This window comes from Nilaparvata lugens, chromosome 14 (genome assembly GCF_014356525.2).
Source record: "Nilaparvata lugens isolate BPH chromosome 14, ASM1435652v1, whole genome shotgun sequence".
Taxonomy (NCBI): Eukaryota; Metazoa; Arthropoda; class Insecta; order Hemiptera; family Delphacidae; genus Nilaparvata; species Nilaparvata lugens.
The window spans coordinates 13578490-13600482 of NC_052517.1; the positions used below are offsets into that span (position 1 = coordinate 13578490).

Genomic DNA, 21993 nt, shown 5'->3' on the forward strand with positions numbered 1-21993 from the left:
TATATAACACAATGTAATCTCGATTTTATCTTGTCATGTAACTCTTGCTCCGATCTTACAACCTGATCTCCAGGAAACTTGATTATTTTTTCTATTTTTCGATTTGGTTTTTTGTTATATAAGGCCTCAAAAGGAGTCATGCCAATACTCATGTGATAAGTATTATTTAATAATTCCTCTACTACTCGAACATATTTTCCCCAGTTAGCATGATTGTTGTGGCAGTATGTTCCAAGCATTCTTCTGAATGGCCTTCTCAATGGCCTTTCTGCTGAATTACTTGCCGGGTGATAAACAGCTGACTTATATGTTTTTATTCCTAACTGAGATAAGGTTTCTCCCCATTTTGGTGAAGCAAATTGTGTTCCATGATCACTGACTATAATTTTTGGTGTTCCAATCTGGGAAAATAATAATAGAGTACTTTCGTATAATAATAGAGTACTTTTTATAATATCATACACATAATTTACATTTTTATGACACTTGAATATTTTGGGAGAAGATAGTTTTGTAGGTTATGATTCATGTGGCACTGGCTGTTGATGATTCAGAACAGTGGACAATCGATTTATTGGATTCTTATTAATGCATCTGTCACCATTTTGTGATCTTGACTTGCACGGTAAGTTACTATTTAATTAGTTTGTGGGTGGTGAAGATGGTATAGATGGCTTCTAAATGTTCCATTTCTTTATTTTAGGTACTAGTTTAGCTGGTCGAAGTGAATAACTTGTCGACTGGATAACTGCATTGTTTGGCGTTTGCTATAGGCCTAGGTACGTAATCGGCGAATGGTGATGTAAGTGACAGTTTCATCATGATATTTTTGTTTACTTTTCTTTTCTTTAAATGTTACAATAATACAGCTTGAGGCTAGAGACATTGAACTTTGATATCTGTAAATAGTCTGGTGGCTCAGACGACCAATTTTCTAATAACTCTCTTATCTGTGATAGCCTAGGATATTTACTTTGTGTATCCTGAATTTTTCTGAGTTTCAAAATGTTTTTGTAGAATCTAGAATCAATTTCCTCAGCATATGGCATGCCCTCATTCTTCATTGCATTGATAACATATTCTTTAATTGACATCATAGTCATATTAATGATCATCACAAATAAATCAATATATTTATGATATTTCTCACAACATAACCTCTTAATAAACAACAATCATATACTTTCTTTCCCAATAAACAATTCACTATTCCTTTCCATTTTATTGAACACATTTCATCATCCATTAATTTCTTTCTTCATAAATCTAAACCCATATCTGTTATTAATTTTTCCTTGTTTTTGAGCATATTCCTTTTATTTATTCCATAGCTGCAATCACAATGGTAAGCTGCTTGTTTGAACCACGTGTGCTTTGGGTGCATGATAGTCCCATTATCCCATACATTTCGGTGCCAGTTGTCCTCTCTGCATGCTGCCTTCCTCCCATGGTTGCCTGGTTTCTGTGCATGTTTCTTGCAGTGTTTGAACTGAGCATGGAGGCGATAACCTCTTTTTTGGGGCTTTCCTCGTTGCTTTCTCCTGTGGGCCTTCCTGTGTTGGATACACTGCTTCACTCTGATGTCATCCTGTCGGTCACACATCCTGCTTTCCTTGGTGGCGGTTTGCTCTTTGAATTTAGTGTGCCACGAGTGGATCAAACTATGCTTACGCCCAGGTGAGGCATGTGGCTGCTCAAACCAGGGTTGCGGTGGGGAGGTTGAATGCTGGTGCACAGGCTCAGTGTATGACTGTGGTACATCATTTTTTGTTTTTATTATTGGTAACTCCTTAAATATTTCTGTATTGATACTGTAGATTGTTTTCGGTGTTGTGATGGTTGCCGGTGTTAGGTCTTTGGGGGGAATAGTAGGCCTAATATGGGTTGTTGTTTTTTATGGACTGGTTCTGATGCATGTTTGGTTTCTTTATTTTGTAGCGGGTTGTTGTGGTGGTGGCTTTGTTCTGTTTGTTGGTTATCTGCATGTTGGTGTTGGTTTGTTTTTATTGCATGTGCCACTGTATATGATGTGTTTACTCTATTGTGATTTTGATTATCATCGTCCTGTTTCCTGAAATTTACGTCCTGTTCATTATTTCTATTCAAACGATATCTGCTGTCATAATGTGCTTCTTTATGATACCGTTTACTGTTTTGATACTGAAACCTGTTTCTGGAACTATTTTCAAATGAGTGACCTCCATTATTATCTTCAGTATACCTTGCATATCGAGCATTTGTTCCAGCATTTGACAAATGATTCACACCATTATAATTCCGTCTGAAACTGTTGCTATTATTTTGAGGAGAATGATTGAAGTTTCCTGCTCGATCATTTACCTGACTTGGTTCAGGAGTAACTGATTGGATACAATGTAAATGCTCTATCAGTTTTTTGCAACTGGAAATGGAAGATACTGCTTGCATCATGCATACATGGAAAGGAAGTTTTTTGAACAGTATATTAGCCAGTGATGAGTCAGCTAGAGATTCGTCCAATTGGGAGTTCCTATACATTATGTTAGCCACAAATTCTGTATAGGATTGTCCGCCTCTATTATCATATGTGCATGATATAATCTATGATAGTGCATCCAACTGCTTATGCTTGCTCCAATATTGCTGCAGGAACTGGGAGAGGAAATCCTCCAGGCTCTTAGATCTCGCACCTGGCTCTGGAAAAACATCAGCGGCTCACCGAGTAGTAGACTGGACAGTTGGAAATGCCACACTAACCAAGAGGTGGGTATCAGTTCTTGAATGGCTCTTATTTGATCCACAAATGGTCTGGGTTGCATGTGACGGTAGAAGTTGTCAAATTTTTCAAGGTCTTGGAAAAGCTGAGCACCATTTACAAGTTCAGTCGGCGCATAATGCATTCTGCTGGCTGGGATGTTTTCTATGCGTGTCTCTATTCTGGAGACTTGTTCTTCATTTGCGGTCCATTTATTATCTATAGTTTTTTTTTCTGTTCACTTCACTGTATAATTTGGTTAATTTTAATTGCTGTCCACCTATAGCACTCTCTAACATGTCATATCTCTCTCTCTTGATTTTATTCCTTCTTCCGTTAAGTTTGTCATACATGTTTGAATGTTATTCTGTTCTTTGACTATCTTTCCTATTTCATTATTATTTTCTTCCACCTTTGACTCTATCTCACATTTATTTTCTAATACCTTTTCCATTATAGTTCCTATGATAGTGGTACCTAGCTCCTTACCTAATATGTCCAACTGTTTTCCTACTTCCTTGGGTACCTCATCCAACCGCTCATTTACTTGACAGGTGACTTCATCTATACGGGTTTCTAACTCTTTGATAACTGTACATTGCGTATCTATTTTAATGTCTATCATACTTTTCACTTCCTCTTTGAAGCTAGAAAATTTTTCATCCATAGCTGTAACATTCTGCCTGATCGTTTTGACATCCCCCTGGATGGCTTTGGTATTTTTGTTGACAGTTTTGTTATCTTCCCGGATAGTTTTTATATCAGCTCTTTCATCAGCTCTGCCATGGCTTGGTTGAGCATGAGCTTAAACTAGCTCGAGGAATCGTTCATCAGGTGATTTGTAACACAGCCGACTGAAGAGTCTAATGTGGTATTGCGCTTTTCCAGGTTGGTGGCGGCGGATGACAGTTGGCTGGTCACATTGGTCGGCGATTGGGTGGCGGCATTCCCTATTCCCTCGGCGGTGCTTGGAACTGCCTGAGGAGATGTCGGCAACGAGTTGGACGCCCTCACTCCTTCATCTCCACCAGCTGGACTCCCCTCAGTATTCATGTCGTTGACGGCATTATCAATCCCAGTGGAGGACAATTGGGCCAGGTTTTGTGGGTCGAAATTGATGGAGCATATGCTGCCTCCTTTTCTCTCTCCCGAGGGGTCTCTGCTGCATTGTCCTGGAGTTGTTGATCAGCCGGTGTCATGTTTGTAGGGTTTTGGGGATGATCACTGAAGTAGGAGATCTGTGAATTAGCTGGAGACTGGTTCATGGTGACGATATTATGTGGAATACTTTGAATAAGGTGCCAAGTGTACTACCTAATTGCAGGAATATTAAAATGAATGTATTGACAGTGCCTATTTCGGATAAAATAGTGTGATGTTAAGAGTATCAAGTGTCATGTACATTGATTGATTGATTGATTGATTGATTGATAAAGAATTTATTGATACTCATATTAAAAGCACAATTACAATTCCAAAGCAATAACAAAAATTCAATTGGCATGGCACATGCCATCAGCCAGAGTTGGTAGTTTATCTGTATCATATCATATCAATTTTCTGATAAGCTGATTTCTCGAATCAGTTCTGAATTATTTCTGACAACATCTTATCAATACTCTCATTCAATCGCTCCGAATGAAAGCTATCAATTTTAGAAAAGGAAAATTCATCATCAGACCTTAGCACATCATATAATTATTCTAAATTGCAGCAAGACTTCTCAAATCATTCACCCAATAAATACATTTAGTTTGATTTGCATGTATAAAGATGAGAAAGAGAGACAACAAAAACAAAAATAAAAAATAAATAAATAAATGTATACAACTGTATATTTAATTACATAAATTACAATAATTCTACGGTACTATAAATGTCATAGGATATAACCCTCATGTTGTTCTTAGTAATTGAACTCTGAAACCAATCGCTCCCGATACTTCAAAGCCTCATCAATATAGCCCACCAATCTTCTCCAGTTTTCACCATTCAGGTATCTAAGTATAGTTTCCTCTTCTATAATCCAGCGAACGAACCATTTCATCCGAAACTCTCCCAGTACTGTGCATTGACCCAAGAAGTGGCATGTGTCTTCTATCTCCCTGCTATTGTAAAGTGAACATATATAGCTATTATCATTCCTATCTACCCTGAAATTCAGAGGTAACAGTGACCCTCTCACTCTGAATATCATACTGATAAAACGTCTCTTGTTTTCGTCATTAATATAATCTCTTCCAATTGTATGCGACGTTCTTAGTCTCTGATACATTGAGTGGAACTGCGAAGTTGCGGCCCTATTCCACCAAGTTTCTATCAATCTGTCATGTATCCATTCAATGATAATTTCACATCCATTTCTCCATGAACTCGGCTGGGTCACTGGATCAATCCAGTCCATATTGTATTGCACATACAAATGTTTCCAATCCTTGTACCATCCACATTTGCTTTGCGCAATCAATCTTGTTATTCTTCCTGTGAATCTGAACTCAGGTAGGTTTATAGTCTTTACTATATACTTCACATTCATTCTCAAAGTATCTAGTCATAAAACGCCCTCCCCACTCTCCAGATACAATATATAATTAGGTGTGTTCATTGGTGAGCAAAACAGTCTTTTAAGAAAGAATCTATGAAAGCATTCTAGTTGCTCTCTCTGTTGGTACCCCCATACCTTTGCGGCATATGTAACCATGGCCTTCTCACCGCATTAAAAACTTGCCGTTTCGTTGATACTGAGACATCATTGTTTGTAATTAACTTTCCCCACAAACTATTCACACCATATTTTGCTGCTGACACTTTATCTTTGAAGTGACTAGTCAATGATAGTGTGGATGTGAATGTAACACCTAAGTACTTGTATTCTTTGACTACTTCTATTGGCTCCTCTCCAAACCTCCACTTCTCATTCTTGCGTAATCTACCCCCCTTCCTGAACACCATCATTTTTGACTTATCACCATTCACTGTCAAGTTCCAGCGGCTACAATAATCCTTCAGTCTGTCAATCATACTTTGCATTCTATGAATACTGTCATGTAGGCTACATAAAATACATATAGGCTATATGGATTGTCAATGTGACTCAGGTATGGCAGTAAACATGAAAAAATTTACAACTAATATAGCTCTTAAGATTTCAAGTAGGGCCTTATCTTCCTCAATATCAATAATATTCTTATATTTAAAATAGCCTATAACCCTGGTCAGCATACAATATTTGGATTTAAAAATCAAGATCAATAATTTTGCAATAAAATTCATGGAAATTTCCATCCAATTTTTCTCCATTATTGAAAATTATGTTATCAAACTCATGTGATACAGTTTGTCTGTATTTATGCAGCTTGAAAAATTTTGACTTGAAGAGCAACTCAATTATTTTAGCCAGAAACTTACAATAAATAATCAGATATACCTTGTTGAATCAACTTCCCATTTTGCTTCTTGCAGCTTTCAGTTTTATTAATAATTTTATCCAGCATTGATAGTAGAGTTGAGTAGGTAAGCTTTTCATCATGCCCCACGTTGGGTGCCATTCTTATGTAGAGAGATAAATTGCTTTTCATGTTGGGCGACATTCTTATGTGGTGCAGTATATTTGATATATACTGGAGCGGTTGCTAAAATCCCTATTTTGCAAATAAATTTGCAAAAAGTTAAGGCCGTCCGGCTTGCAAATATGCTGGGTTCAGACCACAGCTCTAGCTCAGTAGTAGATGCATGAGTACTCCAAATATAATGAATCAACATAGGGTTCAATGACTGGTGATCAATAATTTATACTGCTGCTTCCGTGAAGTTATGGAAGAATACCAATAAGGAAGTCAAAAAGATAGTTGGTGACTGATTATCAGTAACCATATATTCAATCGAGAATAATGAAAATCAACTATGGTTTTTCTAGTTGATTCTTAAAACGCTTGTCATGAATACAGGTATGCACCAATTTACCCTTTTGAAATTCCTTGAAACTTACAATGGCAGTTCTTGAAGTTCTCTGGATCCTTATATGATATACTGTAGACTTCATAATGTAATTATCAGTGAGATTTTTCTGGCTGAATAGTATTACTATCATCAAAGTAGTGATAAGTAGTGAATGCTCTGAACAATATCAATATTAATCAATTCCTTAATTACATATGCTGCGGAATGAAAATGCTTGGTACCAAGACAGCTCAAACTGTATATCACGAGATGAATTAGGAACTAATAAAAACTTCTAAGATCTTGTATGCTGACATAAATTCCAATATAAATAAATTCTTTAATATTTTAATCATTATCACAAGGTTTATTAGCATTCACAGTGTTGTGAGCTGTAAAAATATATATATTCTCAATACTAATATATAGACTTCAAGTCGGTTCAGAACTTAACAACTTGGAACCTGTTCAGTCTACAGATTTAATAGAGCATACTTTGATCAATGAATAGTAATTAATAAAAATAATAATTTAAGATCTAAGGGTTTATGAGTTCGTGCTGTGCACGGAAATAAGCTTCCTATATATATCAAATAAATTCATAAAAGAGTTCTTATAAACTATATGATAGTATTCAACACATTGCAAATTTCTTAAACTTGGATAAATTTATATAGTGCTTAGATCAATTCCCCAATTCACTGATAAAGGCCTTATTATTAAATGAGCTCATTTGAGACAAATTTTGCACACTCACTGTATTGATGTTCTTGAAGTTCTTGTAGAATAATTAGTTATCTTCAATTAGTCAGGTCCTTCCATCTCTGCAGGGCTCGTGAATGGTCCAGGTTTCTTACAAGTTACTATCAGCATTAAAGATATATTTACGGGAATAAGTTACAATTAAGAACTCTTCAACAACACTGAGTTCACAAATAATCCAACATTGATTACATATACTTGACATTTAAAAAAGGGATTGGCTTGATGCTTTTAAACATTAATTGGAAGAAAGAAGCCTAATCTCCATGTGCTTCTCACAAGTTGAGATCACAAGCCAGAGAGAATGATTTTCAGAGAAATTTCATCTCTTCCTTAAACAATTTATAGACTTTCCTCTGATTGGCTTTCTAATCTCAGTAAGACGTGATGTAATTGGTTACTTAATATTCAGGGTTTCTCCAACTTTGTTATACAAAGATAAGTCAAAGTTTCTAAATAAATAAATCAAGTAATAGTCTGAGAGTATTCCAATAAATAAATCTCGATATATGATGCTATAATATGATATACATTTCATTTTTTATGTGAGTTTTGTGTTCTCTTGGTTTTCATACTTTTTTAGATTTCAATAAATAGTTGGGTAACAATAATAGTCATTGTTATCTATTTACATAAACCTTCCCTAGTATATATAATATATATTTCATGAGTAAAAATTATAATTCAATTCATATTAGTTGATCGAACAATCAGCTGATTTGTTAGATATCGATTCAATAAAATGTTGATTGATCCTAGATCGATTGATGTATTTAATCAAAACAAGGGATTCTAACCTCAAATTGTACATGGGATCTTCTATTTTTTATAATCTGCCAATAATAAACAAGCCGCTTTATAATTCTATTTCTGCCAAATAATTCTCATTATTGTTGAATTACAATTTTGCGTGGTTCTCTTATTGCTTTAGATAATATGATTATTCTTTATCATAAATAACATTCGATTTTACTTGAGCGGTACCTTGACTAGGCTATCTCTTCTTTCCATTTTACAATTCTATTAAAGCTCAGTTGTTTTATTTCACAAGTATTTTATGGTGTTAAAACTCCACGTCACAAATTTTAAAAATTTTGTGAAACCATCAATTACTATGAAAATATATTGTACACCCCCTCTTCCTTTGGGAAATGGTCCACAGATATCCACGTATACTTTTTCCAATTTATTTTTACTGTATTCGTTCATAATCTCTCCTTCATATTTCATATTATTTGTTATTTTTGTTTTTTGGCAAAGTTCATATTTTTCAATTACTTTCAATATTCTCCTGTCAAAATTTTTAAACGTGCAGTTTTCTCTTATCATTTCTATTGTTCTCTTTAACCCCCCCCCCACCCATGTGTAAATTGGTGATATGATAATCTAAAATCATTTCATTCACTAATTTCTCTGGTACACACAAAGCCCATCTATTAGTTTTATTTTATTTATTTTTTTTTTTTTTGAAGAGAATGCCATTTTCAATTTGATATAAATTCATGAAATAATCATTATTGCCTTCATTTATATTTTCTATTATTTTATTTAACTTATGATCCTTTATAATATTTTTAAGTATATTTTTCATCCTACTTTTCTCAATCAGGACTTGTAAAATGTGGTAATTTGTCTTAGCTTCTTCTAAATCATCTTTTTCTATGTTTATCCTTGATAATACATCTGCCATTAAGTTTTCTCTTCAAGGTACATGCATCCATTTAATACTATAAGATTGTAGAGCCAAAGTTCATCTCATTATCCTTCCACTACTCAGCTTACAATTCTGAAGAAATGTTAATGCATTATGATCAGTTTTCACCACTAAATCTTGTCCGTAAATGTATGTACAAAACTTTATGAATCTATGCAGGACTGATAATAATATTCCTTCTCAGTAATGTTAAAATTCTTCTCATATTCATTTAAACTTCTACTACTGAAAGCAACTACTTCATGTTCATGTGTATCTGATAGTTGATATAGGTCTACACCAATACTGTTATCACTTGCATCACAACTCATATAGAATGTTTTTTCAAAATTAGGGTGTTTCAAGACCATGCAGTTAATAAATTTATTTTTCATTCCACTTCCAGTATCTATCAAATCTTTTCTGTAATAGTTCCAATCTCAACCATTATTCCAGCAATACTACAGTCTCTATTTTGATCAATTTTTGGCTCTTCCTCCTCAATCAATCCATGAAACATATCTGTCATAATAATATTGTGAATAGTTGTTGATTTCTCTTTATTATTTGTTTCTGATGTTTCCCCATCACCTACGTCTAGTCAATCTTCTTTGTTCTCGTGTATTTCTCTCTGATATTTCTTATTATAATTATCAGAATTTCTTCTATGACTTTGCTGTTAAAGAATTGTTGTCCCCTGTTATACTTATGTAATTTATTTGTCCTTTCCTCTTTGTCGATGTTTTGATCATTAATCCTTGTATTATACCCTTGTTTATTCTCATAGTTGTTGCTGTTGTACTCTTCCATACATTCTTCATTATAGCTACCTAATAATATTAAGTATTCACTGATTGTTTTGATTTTGTTAATTACTCTGTTTATCCTCAATTCCCTTTTAAAATGTTGGGATATATGAATATTAGTTCATCCTCGCTCGGATTTGGATGTATGTTTTTTGCCAAACACAATTTTTTCAAAAAATAATCTGTTCTTTTCAATTTTCGAAATGGGTAATATTTTCCTGCCTCAAGATTCCTTCTCATTCTCATTTTTATTTCATCGTTCCAATACATATTTATGAACTCACTTTCAAAATCATTGAAGTTATTCATAACCTGTTTTATTACAGCCCACCATTCTGCTGCATTTCATGCCATACATTGATTTATTCCCCATTTAATCTGGCATATATTTTCCAAGTCAACTCCCTTAATTTCTAACCTTTCTCTGAACTCTAAAAAATTTCATAGGGTTATTATAATTTCCCCAAAACTGCAGTTCACTAATTACAAGTTGATTTTCACTAGCTATACCGACATGATTATCATTCTGCTTTATTTTTCTTTCTATTGTTTCAAATTTTTTATTCATTTCATCCTGAAGCCCACTGACAGACCGATCACTGTTTATTTCTATTTCATTCATGATTTGTGTTATATTATTATTATTTTTCTAACCAACAGCTTTAATATCCTGAATTTCTTTTTCAATTTCATCTACATTATTGTCTATTCTAGGTTCAAAACTATCTATACTCTGATATCTTCTATTTTCTTGTTTTGAGCTTCAATTTTCTCACTTATTTCCTTCCTTATCTCTTCTTTAGATCTATTGATATCTTTTTTAAGTTGTTTCATATTACCTGCAATTCCTGCGAATTCTTTGTCCATTTTCTTTGAGAGTCTATCATCCAATTCCGCGAATTTGTTGTTCAATTTACACATCATAATCATCAAAGTTTTTAAAGCTGCATTTTCTTCGTTGCTCGATTCACTTTCGTCTTTGTTTTCATAGTTTACATAATTCAGTTCAGTTGGTTTCACCATTTCATAATTTGCAGAATTCACTTCCGTGTTTTCTTCTATTTCAAATAAAATCAAATCAAATCAAATTTATTCAATGATATCACTTACATGACAAATATTCCATTATACAAATGATATTACAGATCATTGAATACAATACTGTTCGCTTAAGAAAAATCTTGTCTGCAAACAGGAGTGAAAAACATTCAGAACTCAACTAAAAATGCTTATCTATAAACTCAAATGAAAATACTTATCTTAAATTATCTTAATATTCATCCCACTCATACACACACACACACACACACACACACACACACACACACACACACACACACACACACACACACACACACACACACACACCATGGAGAAATCATAATTATTATTTAAAAAAAAAATTAAAGAATTGAAACAAGTGACTGTCAAGGGTATTCATCTAAGAATGACAAAAAGCTCATTAATCTCAACCAGAGAATGATCCATCAACCATAGGTATACCTAATTTAGATTTGAAAGATTTAAGATTATTTGAATTTTTAATCTCGATGGGCAGACTATTGAAAAATTTAGGACCCAAGAAAATGAAGCTCTTTTGAAAGAGAGTGCAATATGATCTGGGTGGAATTATTAACCATCTAAGAGTATTACCTCTTGTATTATAAGCAACATCCGCACCTCAATTGCCACTTAGCCTAAAGAACATGGAAAGAACTTTGAATACATATAAATGACGCAGAGGCAATATAGATGTTTCTCTGAAAAGGGGGTAAGAGTGAGCACGTCTACTTTCACCACACAATTGGAACTGTTCAGGTCATCCATGTTAGGTATATACCATACATAGTTTGTTTGCCATTTTGTAGTGTCCTACTCATTTTTTAAGGTTTTTCAGTTGGGCGCCATCTTTGCAATAAGACTCTTTTCTAGAAGTTTTTCCATCCAGTTTTATTTTCAACTACTTGTTTATTTTAACATCAACACATACTAGAATTATCACTTCATCTTCTTCTTCTTTAATTTATATTGGGATATTAAATCATATGAGCCATGTACAGATAACCCATTCATATGATTGCAACATTACAACCGTCGACTTGAGTCTTAGACCTCACTTCGCTCAGTCAATTATATTGTGATTCACACATGACATCACAACAAGTGACACCAGATACTTGAGGATGCGTGAGGTATACAGAACCACCAGTTGAGTAATTTATCAGTTTATAGTTTAGTCTAGTTTCACTTCCTTGTGTTATAATTTTTCAAGTGATAAAGATAATCAGTATAAATCGCCTCAAATGTCTTATTAGTGTGAAAACCCATAATAATATACGTTATTTTTCAATGCTTGTCAATGCTGTTACCTTTGAAGAATTGTGAGTAATCAAATATTTTTTTCCATATCCAGTGAAAACCTTCTTGGACAAAAAATATAGATCACAAGAGAGAGCTAACCGATTTTTTGTTTTTGCGGAGTTCGGCAGGTATGTGAATTGACATAGGTATCCTAATTACTTAACATGCTGAACGCATTCTACCAGCCATGGTAGGTATGCACAGAAGCAAGAGAAGAGTTTCATCATCCACATTAATCTGTCACTTAAACCGCGTTTGTTGCAGCTCTGGAGCTATCTCCATCTGGCTATCTAATGACTCATCACAATTTCAGAATTTTCAACTCTCACTAAAATAAATGAATAGCTTATAGTATAGAATAAACAATCTTTGGTACACCTACTGCACAGGTTTTCTCTGCTTAAAGTAATTATATAATCAGGCCTGGCGGGAATTTCGCCCCCTGCACCCCCATGGGGGTACAACTGTACAGGGGTGAGTAGCAGCCTCCGCACATTGCACTCTGGCTAAGTGGTGGGCTTCACCCGCCCAATTGCCTTCTACAACTGTACTGTTGATAGCAACCCTCATGCTTCACATAAATCCATTATTTCTTTTGCACTATCAGCTCGAACTTTTCAATTAGAAACACTTACTTTTCAGCAATGAGACGTTTTCACCTGTTGTTAGATGTGCAGGGAATGGGCCAAAATTGCTCCTTGCATCCCTTATATTGCATTGGATTTGGTTATTCTGTTCATATCTAATAATTCCCAGCTTCTGAATACAATGTTGTCTTTCAAATTGCTGATAGTTTGAATTCAACATGTGTCAAAAATTAATTCGGACCCCACCCCCTTGAACACCCGAAAATGCAATTTATGAAGAATTGAGATTTATTCCTCATGGATAACCTCATGTCGACTGACCAATTAGGTGGCATGATATGACTTAATATAGTCTCTGTACCAGTCTCTGTACTCAAACAAACTCTGTACCCAGACGTGTAGATCTCAAAGAGCCAGAAATCGACAGGACTGATTGAGCACTCTATCAACTGTATGGTCATGAGCACTATTAAACCAAACAGAAGAGTAGTATCATAGAGAAACAATAACGTAGATAGATATCTCATGGTATAGGGTGTTCATGTCACAGCTTTTAGGCTAGGGCCACATGAGCGCACAAAGTGCGTCCGTTGCAACTTACTTTTTGACGTCCATCCATTGTAGAAATACATAGAAGTGGATTGGTGACAACACATGTGGTACAGTACGTGCGTACCAATTATCAGAGGTCGTAACGGATGGTGATTTTTGAACTGCGCAGAAATGCTACAAAGCATGTCGAGACACTGTGGTTCCATTGCATAAAGCTAACTGATGTTGACACACCACACTCAACGCTCGTGTGGTGTCATTGGCGATGGCCGCAAAAAGTAAGTTGCAAAGGACGCACTATGTGCGCTCGTGTGGCCCTAGCCTTACTGTTAACTCAACCTTTACTGGTCAGAATATTTTATTTAGCTGTCACCTGATCAGCTGGATTGAACGTTTCACATTTGTGAGGTTAGGTTGTAGTGAAGTCAAAATACGACAAGCACATACATGATAATCCTTCAAACATATTGCAAACCTCTAGCAATCCCTTGCATAACATCTCGTGTGACGTTCATGATCAGAGCATGTTCGAAGTGCATATATTATGTGAGGAAACAGTCCAGAAAAGGAGGACTTATTGGAGTAATGATCAATAGTTTGAATGGTGCCGCCAAGACCTTTATGCTCAACTGTGATTACATCACAAATAAACTTATAATGCTCAATTGAAAAATAATAATATTAATCCAACAAGAAGGCAATTTGTGAATTCAGTAGACTATCATAATAATAAATACTATGATTACCATAAAATGAAATGGATAATGATTTATAATAAAACTAGCCACAAGGCTCGCTTTGCTCGCCATATCTGTCTAGCCAGGGGGCTCCACCTCGACTGGATCATTCAAAAATGAGATCAGCGGGCTTGCTTTGCTCGCCTGCATATAGACCTCAGTGGAACCTCTGTACCGAATTCTGGACCCCCGACTGGATTGTCCAAAAATGAGATCAGCGGGCTCGCTTCGCTCGCCTGCATGTAGACCTCAGCGGAGCCTCTGTACCAAATTTGAATGTATTATGTCAATTTGATCTCAAAAAACACCTGTTACTATGTTGGCGTATCTTTGGTGAACAAAATTCTTCCACCTCAGCTAAACCTGTGTACTGAATTTTCTAAAATATATCTCCATCAATTATTGAAAAAGGTGATGAAATGCATAAAATCTGAAAAAACGCTAATTTTGGGCTTATCTCTGGCGTTATTTCAAATTCCTTCTAACATAACATTATTGCAGATAATATTGGTGAAAAGTGTTTGAAAGTTAAATTTAGTATGATTTTAGTGATTTAAACGAGAAGTTATTTTTTCTGGTACCCTTCTGTGTATAGTGTATCAAATGCAATGAGGAATAGACTCTTATTTCTCGCCATTTAGTTCTAGTAAACGAAAATTTTTTTGAAATGAAAATTGTAGAGAATTTAATTCTGGAAAGAATTAGGTAAGCTGTGTGAACTAAATTCTAATAAAGTTGAATAAAATGTATTCTAATGTAGTAAATTACACCACAAAAATTTGCTGTTTTATGAGGAGAGAACTAATAACTCATAGGTTGTAGCTGATTGCAAATAAAACATGGATTTGAATAACAGCTGTTCCAAAACAGCTGATCTATTTTGTTTTAAATAAGAAAATATTCAAAATAAATTATCAGCTGAAAATTATTTTCAGAAATATTTTAGCTCACTGTTGAACAAAACAACTAACCGTAAGTTAGGCCTACTGTAACCGCACTGTGTTTTTTGTTTAATCTATTAACCAGTTATTTGTAACCATTTCACTTTGCTTTTTTTGTGTTGAGTGTTAACTTTTTAAAAAACGGCAGGTCACTTTAGACATTATTCATACTCCAAATTAGCTGACGTGCATTTAATGTATGGGATGGGACACAGTAATAGAACTGAAGCAAGACGTTTGTATCAAGAAAACTTTCCTAACCGAGTATGTCCAAGTTCGAGGTTTTTTGCCACTATTCATCAACGTCTGTCTGAAACAGGTTCTTTGATGTCCAAAGAGCACATTTATGCAGGCAGACCCCGATCCACTTGGACTGTTGAGTTGAAGGAACAAGTTCTTAATGAAATTTATGAAGATCCAGAGAAGAGCACGAGAGAATAATCAGTGCAGTTTAATGTCAATCAATCCATTAGTTTGAGGATCCTAAAAGAGCAACAATTACATCCATACCACCTCCAGAAAGTTCATACTCTATTGCCACAAGACTGTATTCCCCGTGCTGGTATTTGCCGATGGTTTTTAGAAAAACTTGTTAACCCAAAATTTAAACAACCGATTAAAAGTTTGCTGACAAGGCACACTTCACAATAACTGCTATCGTTAACGTCCACAACCAACATATTTGGGCAGCTGACTATCCTCATGCCATCAATCCTAATCGTCCACAACATCAGTTTTCAGTAAACATTTGGGCAGGAATCATAGGAGATCATCTACTTCTGTTTGAGCTTTCTCCCAGGCTTAATGGCATAATCTACTTAAACTTTTTGAGAGAGGAGCTATTTATCTTACCTGAAGATGTACCTCTTCAGTTGCGCCAATACATTTGGTTTATGCATGATGGAGCTCCAGCACACTTCAGTGTTGCTGTTTGTAAACACGAACACCTGAATCACAGGTTTCCAAATCAATGGATAGGCCGAGGTGGGCCAGTACCATGGCCAGCTAGGTCACCACACTTGAATCCTTTGGATTTTTATCTTTGGGGACACTTGAAAACCTTAGTATACAATACTCAGATTGATACAATTGAAGAACTCCAATTAAGAATTTTGAACGGAATAGGAATGATAATTGAAGCAGACTCCTGGAATATTTGAACGGGTCTGACAATGATGAGAAGACGTCTGAACATATGCATTAAGAACAACGGAGGTCACTTTGATCATCATCTTTAGTCTTTTGGTATGAGTTTAATGTCATTTAGATAATATGTTACTTCCATATAGGAATCAAACTTTTCATAAAAAACCGAATATTTTATTTGCAATCAGCTACAACCTATGAGCTATTAGTTCTCTATAAGAATACATTTTATTCAACTATTATTTGAATTTAGTTTACACAGCTTACATCATTCTTTTCAAGATTAAATTCTCTACAATTGTTATTTCAAAAAAATTATATGTTTACTGGTCATTAAAGAAAGTTATTGGGCATCAAACGTAGAAGTCTGTGTTTTTCTACGTGGATTTTTTGCATATTTTAACTTTTTTCTCAAAAACTACTCGCACTACAGCTTCCAGACTATTTTTCAGATATTTTTCCATATGAATCCACCATAAGTTTTTTAAAAACTAGTCCCCAAACAATTCAGCATCGGTGTTTTTCACCAGAGGAACTGAATTCTGGGCGAAATCTTTCACCCTGTATAGCTCGCTAATGAAGCGTTTATGGATGTATGTTTATAAGAACTTTTCTTCTTATTTTTACCTCTACTATCACGTATTGAATTATTTTACCATAATTATGAATCACCCTGTACATTGTCTTGGGAGTATGCAGTAAGGAGTAGTCGTTTTGGTCATGCAAAGGGGGGAATTATGATGGGATATAAAACATCCTTATCATGTTGTTTAACTTTCATCATTGATGATTATAAACAGAAAATTTCAGTTGATTTGAGTAATGAGGAAATATTTATTTTGTCAATCTAAGTGGGGGTCAGAGGAAGAATGGAAAAGAGATTTTGATATGCTTTGGGATTACCTGTCAATCTCCGATAATAACATGAACACTATTCTAATTGGTGATTGGAATATTGTAGAGTAGGTGAATTACAGAATATCCCAGCTGAAGTCCCTGTTGATAATAACAATGTAGCTTATGCTAGAAAATCAAAAGATACAATGGTCAATACTAGAGGAGATAGAGTTTTATCTCTTTGGGAAGTGTTTAATTATATAATATTGAATGGTGAAGCTAAGGGGGATGAAAATGGGGAATTAACTTTTTCGAATGAGAGAGGTGCATCCATAATAGATTACTGTTGTGTACCGCTAGATATTATCAAGTCTATCAATTATTTTGCTGTACTCAATGAGCACTTCTCAGATCATTTTCCAATTAGCTTTAGAATAGGTTGTATGAGAGATGTTGAAAATGAGAATGATGTTAAGCTGCTTCAGCTCTTACCTAGGCTTATGTTTGATAGATGAGATGTAGTGCATTACTCACGTAATCTTTCAGAAAGATGTAGAGATATTGAGCTACCGCACGACCCAGATATTGCAACAAACTGTTTGAAAAATCTTATATACTCATCGGCTAGTAACAGGCAACTTACATATAATAATAATAATAATAATAATAATAATAATAATAATAATAATTATAATAATTTCAATTTCAATAAAAATAATTTCAATTTAATTCATTTAAAGTTACATAGTATCATATACATGCAGTGTTTTTTTGCTCCTCTAGCTTAGAGCTAATTGAGGAGTACCTATTCAAATTTCATACTACATCATAATAGTTATACATTCTATAATAATACTACAATTAAAAATTTTTGTAAAGTGTTCAATAAATTAAATTGAAAGTCTATTATAGCTTCTATCTGGGATTTGATATTCAAGTTCTAATTTCTACCACTTGAATCACAACATTAGTCACTCTATATTCTACTAAATCAGTGATTAACCTTGCAGACATTACTGTCTCTTGCATTTAGGTGGCTGTGAACAGCTGACTAGCTCTCTAGCTGAGCCATCATTCACATCAACAACATTACAACACACACACAGTCATAGAATGCAAAAACAAAACCTAACCTCCAAAAATATATGGGCGAAAGTTTTACGTGACAACGACAACTACCACAACATTGTGATTACTACAACATAACCTATTCACTTATACCTATTATACTTACACTTATACCTATTCACTTATACTTGTTCACATGACCTATTCACTAAGTAGTGGCGCAGTCGCAGGAGATTGCTCCGTTTCACTCTCTCTCCAGGTGAATGCATTCGGGTTGCTGCTCCTATTTGTGCTCTTTCCAGACGACCGTGAACCGAAACGAACGCTCTCACTCGCTCTCATTGTGAGCGCATAACGTGGGAACGTAACGCAGTTTCTTGAAGTGTCACCCGGCAAACCAATTTATAAGACGTTGTCACGTCAAAATATACTGGCGAAAGTTTTACGTGACAACGACAACTACCACAACATTGTGATTACTACAACATAACCTATTCACTTATACCTATTATAATTACACTTATACCTATTCACTTATACTTGTTCACATGACCTATTCACTAAGTAGTGGCGCAGTCGCAGGAGATTGCTCCGTTTCACTCTCTCTCCAGGTGAATGCATTCGGGTTGCTGCTCCTATTTGTGCTCTTTCCAGACGACCGTGAACCGAAACGAACGCTCTCACTCGCTCTCATTGTGAGCGCATAACATGGGAACGTAACACAGTTTCTTGAAGTGTCACCCGGCAAACCAATTTATAAGACGTTGTCATGTCAAAAAAACATTTATTATACTACAAACTGTAATATACACTCTCTTAATCATTTTCAACTGCTTCTAAAGAACTTTTTTGTTTATGATATTAAAATCATTCTCTATAATAATAATAATAATAACTCCAATACGAATAACCAGTAGGCGTGGTTTGATAGAGATTGCGAAAGAGCGAGATGTAGGATGTTTAGTCTACTCAATCTGCTCAGGAGGTTCGGCAATATTTCTGTTAAAAATGACTACTTGAATTCAGTTAGGCAGTATAAATATTTGTGTAAAGAGAGAAAGCAAGAGTAATACGATAAGGTCAATAATAAATTTTGAAGTGTGAATAACTCGAAGGACTTCTGGGATCTTATGAAAAATTTCAGAAGTAGCCGTCCGACTCAAATCATTCCTATAAAATCTGATATGTGGATCAATTATTTTTCAAATCTATTTACTCCTGTTAGAGTCAGTGAACCAGTTATGTATGCAGAGCCTTGGGTTGAAATAGAATCTCTAGATAAAGAACTAGAAATGATTGAATTAGATGCTGTACTTACTAGAATGAGTAACAATAAAGCTCCTGGAGAGGATAGAATTGTAGCCGATTTTTATAAAAAAGCCCTGGAGAGTTTCAAAATACTGCTCTTAAGAGCATTCAACAATATTATAGCTTACGGAGAGATACCAGAATCTTTCAAAAGAGCGATTATTTTTCCTCTTCATAAGAAAGGAGATCCTGCTATTGTTTCTAATTATAGGGGCATCTCGTGTATGGATATTATGACAAAACTTTTCATGGGCATAATGTGCAATAGATTATGCAAGTGGGAGCAAACCAGGGGTATTATAAAAGAATGTCAGGCAAGCTTTCGTTCTGGTTACTCGACTGTCAATAACATTTTTGTTCTCCATAGCATTGTTGGTTATTTTTTAAAAGTTAAAAAAAGAAAACTATACGGCTTTTTCATCGATTTCAAAGGAGCATATGACAATATCGATAGGAATGCGTTATTTTTCAGATTATATGAAATAGGCCTATCTAGTAAATTTATAAATATTTTAAAGGGAGTTTATAGCGATAATAGGTGTAGAATTTGGTGTAACAGTGGTAGAGGATTGTCGGCCGAATTTGCAATAAATAGCGGCGTAAAACAAGGCTGTTTAGCCTCGCCAATTTTATTCTCTCTATTTATAGGTACATGATCTTTGTGATTATATAGGTGGAGGAGTATCTGTGGGAAACCTAGATTTAAATGGGCTCATGTATGCCGACGATGTCGTTATATTACCCGTACCCCAATTCTTATGCAAAAAAGGATAAATAGATTAAGAAGTTATTGCATTATGTGGAACTTAGTTGTAAATATGGAAAAATCTAAAATTGTTGTCTTCCGGAAAGGTGGTTAACTTAGAAGAAGTGAAAAATAGTTCTATCGAGATGAGATTGTGGAGGTTGTGAATCAGTATAAATATTTGGGGGTAATATTCACATCCTCTCTGTCACTGAAAAGGCATTGGGATGATAGGATAACAGCGGCGAGATATGGTATAAATAGTATGTGGAGAAGCCTAATCCTGAATGAGACAGTTCCCCTTTCAGCCAAGAGGCATGTTTTTAGTGCGGCATGTAAGTCTACAGTTACACATGCAGCGTAAGTGTGGGGCTACTTGCACAGTGACCGAGTGGAAAAATTTCAAAAATATTTCATGAAAAGATTATTTGGCCTCCCCAAAAATACCCCTGACTATGTGATCTATTTAGAGTGCGATATGGAGCTGATGTGGATCTACACTTTGAGAATTCATATTAATTATATCAACAAAGTATTCAATTTGTCAGAGAGTCGATATCCACGTAGAATAGCGTATGAATTCTTTATCAGGAAATGCGGTTGGTATAAGGTTTGGCTGAGTCTTTGTCAGCGCTATGATATAAGCATAGAATGGTCTGATAGCAAAATTCAAGTAGACAGATGGTTGAATTCCATGAATCAAATGCTACTAGAAGTGAAGCAGAGAACTTGTATCGCATGGAGAGAGCGAGCTGATCAGTCAGTATATCATAGTATGTAGCCTACTCTTCTTTACTGGTAGACTTAGGAGATCGCACGTATTTGAATGACTCTTACAAGAGGAGTTTCATAAATATAATTTTTAGAGCAATAGCTTCCATGCTGCCGCTAAATTTCAGACCAGACAGGGAGGAGAATGGGCATATATGTTCCTCATGTAACAGTAGAGAGCCTGAGAGTTTGGTCCACTTCATGGGTAAGTGTAAAGTACTGGGAGCGATAAGACAGACTTGGTTTCGTTACACATATATAATTGAAGATACAATTATTAGTTATTTGAATGGAAGAGATTGGTACCGCCTTGTTGGGTATCTTAGGGATGATCTGCGGTATATAGGTAATGGTTGGTCAGGGAATTCAATAGCTAAGATTGCTTGATATTTTATTTTCTATACTAAAAAATTACTTTTAATTCACGTACTGGAAACTTAATTTGCTTGTAAGTTGAATGGTCAGATTAGATTAAATTGCGTTTTTCCACTCAAGTAGGCTTGATAATGTTTGATTCAAACAAGAAATTGCATTATAAGTATTATCATTTGTGTAAAACATACTCTATTCAGCTATGTTATATTATCTAAATCAACAATTTTTCTTAGTGTACATGACAATAATTTATATTAGTGTAGTATTGAGCTGTTCAATTTGACCATGGGAATAAACAGTAGCTGAGAAAAATAAAATAAAATCAAAGCTTTCTTTTGGCTAGACCAACCAGTGTTGGAAGTAGAACGTTTCATTTTTGGGGATGAGATAAGAATCGATGCAGCGATACTGTTATAGTTTGATTATCTAAGTTGTGAAAAATACTGTACGCTTAAATCTGGCCTGCGTTGAGAATCGAATTGAAGAATAAAATTGATTAGCAAGACGAAGGTCAAAACTCAGATAAGGTAGTTATTGAAAGTGTATTATAGAGTAAACAGCTAGACTGACGGCTTCTGCCAAGTCTATGATGATTTTTGTAGAATAAATTTTTTGGTACTGTACTTATTCC

The 21993-nt window shown here is 34.9% G+C and overlaps 1 protein-coding gene across 1 annotated transcript in view; it reads left to right on the forward strand.

Moving 5' to 3' along the window:
- The window catches only part of LOC111050946, a 133727-nt gene that overhangs the window by 78699 nt on the left and 33035 nt on the right, over positions 1-21993 (forward strand). Inside the window, exon 5 of the mRNA XM_039440781.1 lies at positions 12348-12423. Within this exon, the coding sequence (XP_039296715.1) occupies positions 12348-12423 (76 nt within the window). The remainder of the gene's footprint in view (positions 1-12347; positions 12424-21993) is intronic.